We start from the raw sequence: 5,296 nt of genomic DNA on the forward strand, positions 1-5,296 counted from the left end.
TTTTACCTAGTACCATCATTAGGTCAAAATTACACTATGACCCACCTGATTAAATTCCTGTTAGCCTCAGCTTCACTTAGTGTGTAGTGCATAGACTGTAAAAAAAGAAAAAAAGAAAAGAAAAAGAAGAAGTAGTAATAGCCACTGTGATATCACCCTTTGGTTTGTGGACTCACAGTTTATTTATCTGGTGAGTGAGATTTTATCATTTGTGGCTGTGGTCTCTCAACAATGAATCTATTCAAAGATGATGGAAACAATAACCTGCTGCTATTTTCCTGTTATCATAGTATGGAGTGTGTATGTGCAAGAAAAATCAGTGTATAGCTTGCCAGCACTAGAGGAGAGACTGTATTGATCTAGAATTATGTACATATAAGTTGTATGTGAAGCCAGTGAGTTTACGTGCACCTACAGTAGCTATAAACCAGGGTCCCTGAACACCTCATCACTTCTTTTCTGTGACCAAATTGCTTTATCAGCATTTTGTCCTCTAGTTCAGAGACAAATCCCTGGTTTGTTATTGGTTTATTATTTATGAGGTTCATTTTGTTCACTTGTAAAGGATATCCTTGGATATTTTATTTAGCTCTACTTTGAAATTGTTCCCAACAGCCTCACATATGATGATTAAACTGTTTACAAGAGAGTTGACATGCATTTCCCGTTCATAAGCATAGAACAACAGAGACAGACCAACAGATAGACAGCACTGTGTCTGCTACTGTCACAACACAACTAATTTATTCCTCTCTTTGTAGTCGTTCAGTGGTTCAGACACCCATCTTAGTCCAGCTGTGAGCACAGCAATAAAAAAATGTTAATTAAAAAAAAAACACAGTTTTAAAGACAGTTTTCAGACGCAATGTCTGGTTATCATCCATCTGGAGAGGATAGAGTGACAGACATAGAGTCCTTTTCAGTCCTTTTCAGTCTGGAGGAGTAACACTGTGGAGTGCATGCTGGTATAGTGTGTCTGCTGAGCGTGCCGAGTGGCTCAGCGCTGCCTGGAGAAGAGGTTCCTCAGGGCATTGTTGTAGTTCTTATTAAAGGCGGTGTATATAAGAGGGTTAAAGAAGGAGTTGGAGTAGCCCAGCCACAGAAAGATGCTCTTCCAGATGGGGGGGATGTCGCAGGAGCATAGTGGGACGATGAGCTCGGTGATGAAAAAGGGGATCCAACAAAGTACAAACACGCCAATCAAAATGCCTACCATCAGCGCAGCCTTTTTCTCCTTTTGCTCGCGCCAAGTGTCCCCATCTGTCTGGAAGGTCACGGTGGCATGGCGCACAGTAAATACCATCTGGGGCTGCTGTGTTTCCTCCTTTACCTAGGAAGCAGCCAATAACAGAATAAAGACAATAAATCAATTGTTCTATTGATTCATCAATAAATCAGACATGGTTAGCATTAGAATAAGAAAGGCAATGTCTTTAACAATATAGGCTGAAGAAAAGCAATTACTGAAGTGAAAATTTTGAGGCTGCTCAACAAAAGATGGATTATAGGCTGCTGAGCAGAAGTGTGAATCAACAGGTGGATCAACAAATCACAGCGTCTCTTCTTCTTTTCTTTTCTTTTCACACAAACACACTACGGCTCATGAAGCCAGAGCCCTGTCTAAATCTGCATTTTCCAGCAGCCCACTTTCCATTTCAGAAACATACTGTGCAGGCGGGAAAAGGAAACAGAAAATGTCAACATTAATCTGCTGACTTCCCTCTCTCTTATTTGTTGCCTAGCACCGCTCAAGGCTGACTTTATTTTTTGTTTATCCAGTTTTTTTATTTTTGTTTATTTTTTAAAGACGAACCATCCCTCTACATCTCTCAGAAGAAGCTGCACAGCACTCTGAACTCATGGTGCTCTGTTCTGTTCACCTGCACTAGGATGGCAGGTTCACTCTGGAGTATATTTAGTTAAATCAATATAGGTCAGAGGCGCCTGTAACTGATAAGATTAATGAAGCAAATCCATTTAAAGCAGAGGCCAGAAGTTAAAAGCATAGTGCTGCTGGGGAAGAGCTTTTAAATTCAATGGATGGTTGAAGACGCATCAACATTGTAGACTAGGGTAGGGTAATAGCCAAATGGGCACTTACATCTGCAGATCTTCCTTTGCACAATCCCTTAAGTAATGATGTACCACTAAACTAAAAACACTAAGACGCCTGCTGAAAGGCTCACTTAAGAACAAAATTATATGGAGATTTCATCCTTCCTGGCATCCTAAGAGCTAAGCAGTCACCCTTATCTTCTTTTAGTGTTATCAAACCCATACATAGAAAGCATTTTACAGAGGTTCATAACTAAGGAGTTTGCTAAATCTAGCTCTGTCATCAGGTCCAAAATATTTTCCTTTATGACAAAATACCTGCAGAACTGAAATTCCCATCAGTCTCCGTTGTACTTTGTGTTCTCATTAGAAAATGTTAGCATGCCTACATGCTAAACTAAGGTGGTGAATATAAACATCCATGTTGACATTAGCATTAGCCTCACAGAATCATTAACTTGTCTGCATATTCTTTGTTTTGTTTCAGTTTTTATTCATTTATATTGTAGTTTTTTGTGCAGGGCTAGATCTGTATGTTTGGTTGACTTTAGACAAGATACGGAAAAGAACTATTAAGAAGACAGTGATCAACAGTGAAACCGTAGGTAAAGTCTGGACAAACCTCATCACCTCCCCTGGAACATACTGACAGCACTTTATGCAGAATCACTGGACTCTATGCACTTTATTGATGTTTTGCATTTTATAATTGAGTGAAATTCAATTAAGAAAGGATTGGGGTCATGTTTAAAAGAAATCAAACTTGACAGTATTAAAGTCATATATATGAAGTCATATATTTACTCAGTTTTTCACCACAGCTTCCTCCCTAACATATTTGAGAAATTACAATACATATAAAATATATAAAATTCTGAAATACTTAACATGGCCATGAGAGCTTACCTGTAAAAGGTCATAATGGGTAAATTTGAGCATTTAAATACATTTCAGGACCAATGTTATCATAAATGTAGCATAAATGTATAAATACTGTGTTGAAATAATAATAAAAAGGGAAATACAAAGATAGAAGTTAATACATCATTGTTATAGAGTCAGTCCCTTTTTCAATTTGAAGTTACATAAACCATTTTCTATATATTTATACAACTAGGCAAAGAAATGGTGAATCCTACCTATCAATACATCCCATTCTGGTATGTGTGTGTGTCTTAATGTCTTTGAATGGGTGTTGCTGATGGATGAATGAGGGTGCTTATCATGTTGGATGTTGATGCCTCTGTCAACATCCCAACTTGCACTGTGCAGGGCTCTGGGCCTTGCCTCTTAGATGCATGCTGGGAGATGATGAGAATAAACTTTGGTCAGGTAATGAGACACAAATAATATAAGCTGCTAGTATGTCCATGGAAAGAAAAATTACTAATAAAACAAATTCTGTTTAATTACTATAGCGACAAGAGTGATTGCCTGTGTAATGAAACTTGACATAAAAGTCTAGCAAAGCAATAAAAGTCAGGTCTAATTCATTTGATTGATCCCCCTTGACCATGTGCTTCTAATTTCCAGCCGACTCATGTTATGCCTGCATAACTAAAGGGCATCTTGAGGATTTTGATGAAATTTCCAAGAACATACTTTATGTAAATTCAATTTAAAAAAGCCCTTGGCGAGTATTTTCTGTGAAACCTTTTTTATCCTGTAGACAATTGTTTACTAATGTTCAGGCATTTTCATGAGAAGCGTTCTATAGGTGAAAGAAAAAGGTGTCTGCCCTATGATGTAGCTATATATAGCTAAATCTAATGGGGTTCAAACTGCATTTCCTAACATCAGGGTGGATGAAAAGCTGGTGCTGACTTAATTTTCATGTGGAAAATGTTCCTAATTACAAATCAAACTAATGCTTGCAGAATAAACCTTTGTGTCTGCCCATGAGGAAGCCAGGAAGCTGCATTGGCCCATTAAAGTGAATGGTGAAGGTGGTATTTATAGCCATCTACTTTCTGCCTACACACACTAACATGCTGGTGGTGATGAACAGGATTGCTTCAATTATTTGTCCATATGATCATACATTGCATACTTACATTTCCCTGATTACTGTTGAATACCTCATCAGCCAAAATAATAAATAATTGCATAGCAACCCATATTTGTATGTCAGTGACATTGGCCAGTTGCAGAGAGATAATAATAATAATTATCATTTGTAATTGAAAAGGGGTTGGGGATAATGATATTGTGACTTATAGGGACACAAGGTTATACTGAGAAAATGGATTTAAAGTAAAGAATATTAATAATCACCTCAGCCATCGGTGTGATTGTGTTGGTCTTCCGAGAGCCAATCCGGAACTTGGCTGCCTTGTAGATCTTCCAATAGACAAACAGCACCACACAGAGGGGGAGGTAAAATGCTCCGAAGGTGGAGAAAATCGTATATGATGGCTCCTGGCTCACCTGGCACTTCATCCCCTCTGAGTAGGTTTCTCCCCAACCAAAGAGAGGCGACAGGGAGATGATGGAGGACAGCAGCCACGTCAGGGCGATCATCACATTGGAGATCTTTTTACGTGTCTTGAGTGTGTACTCCAGGTGCCTGGTGATAGACCAGTAACGGTCCAGTGCGATGGCTGTCACGTTCCAGATGCTAGCCGTGCAGCAGAGCACATCAAAGGAGATCCACACCTGGCACAGCACACGGCCCAGTTTCCACAGCCTGCCGTTCAGCTCGTGGACGAGGCTGAGCGGCATGACCAGAGCGGCCACCATGACATCAGAAATGGCCATGGAAGCTACCAGGTTGTGTGGCACACGGTGGAATGTCCTCACCCTCAGAATGGTCACCAACACCAGTAAGTTCCACACGAAGGTGGCCGCCACCAGCATTGCCAGCAAAGTAAGAGTGAGCACACTGAAAACAGAGAAAGGCCGATAGATGTTTCCCCCTGAGTCATGGCTGTCTAAAGTTCCACTGAGGTTGGCTGTCAATATGCTGGTGTTGGGGTAAGCCATGGTAGCTGCTCACGACCCCGCAGCCAAGGGTCAACACAATTCTGAGACAGTTTCTGCAGAGGGTAGAGACATTCTGTAGTAGGGAGAGAGGGAGAAACATTTGAATGTGACTAACACAATGCTACAGCAGGGGTTTATCAATATGAAATAAGAGATACAGTTCACACAAATACAAGCTTGTTAGGTTTATGTTTTGCACAGTTTGTGTGAATGCACTAATGTGCATCACTGTGTCATTCACAAGAGAGGTAGTTTAATC

The 5,296-nt window shown here is 40.0% G+C and overlaps 1 protein-coding gene across 2 annotated transcripts; it reads right to left on the reverse strand.

Annotated features, from left to right (window-relative positions):
• Window positions 1-997: 997 nt before the first annotated feature.
• On the reverse strand, window positions 998-5,037 carry htr5ab (5-hydroxytryptamine (serotonin) receptor 5A, genome duplicate b). 2 transcript variants are annotated; one of them, XM_053342588.1, is made up of 2 exons: window positions 4,330-5,037; window positions 998-1,330 (listed from the first exon to the last, which is right to left on the reverse strand). In XM_053342588.1, exons 1-2 carry the CDS (start codon window positions 5,035-5,037, stop codon window positions 998-1,000), a joined length of 1,041 nt encoding a protein of 346 aa, XP_053198563.1. The 2 variants fall into 2 exon arrangements, with proteins under 2 accessions (XP_053198563.1, XP_053198562.1); XM_053342587.1 differs by having other exon boundaries at window positions 998-1,332; window positions 4,323-5,037.
• Between the last annotated feature and the right edge of the window lie 259 nt (window positions 5,038-5,296).

This window comes from Scomber japonicus, chromosome 21 (genome assembly GCF_027409825.1).
Source record: "Scomber japonicus isolate fScoJap1 chromosome 21, fScoJap1.pri, whole genome shotgun sequence".
Lineage (NCBI taxonomy): Eukaryota > Metazoa > Chordata > Actinopteri > Scombriformes > Scombridae > Scomber > Scomber japonicus.

Excerpts from the sequence above, each read along its gene's own strand:
- htr5ab (XM_053342587.1), bottom strand. The coding sequence starts at position 5,037 with ATGGCTTACCCCAACACCAGCATATTGACAGCCAACCTCAGTGGAACT. Across the intron at positions 1,333-4,322 it reads ACCGATGGCTGAGGTGATTA|AGGTAAAGGAGGAAACACAG; the intron begins TTAATATTCTTT and ends TGGCTGCTTCCT.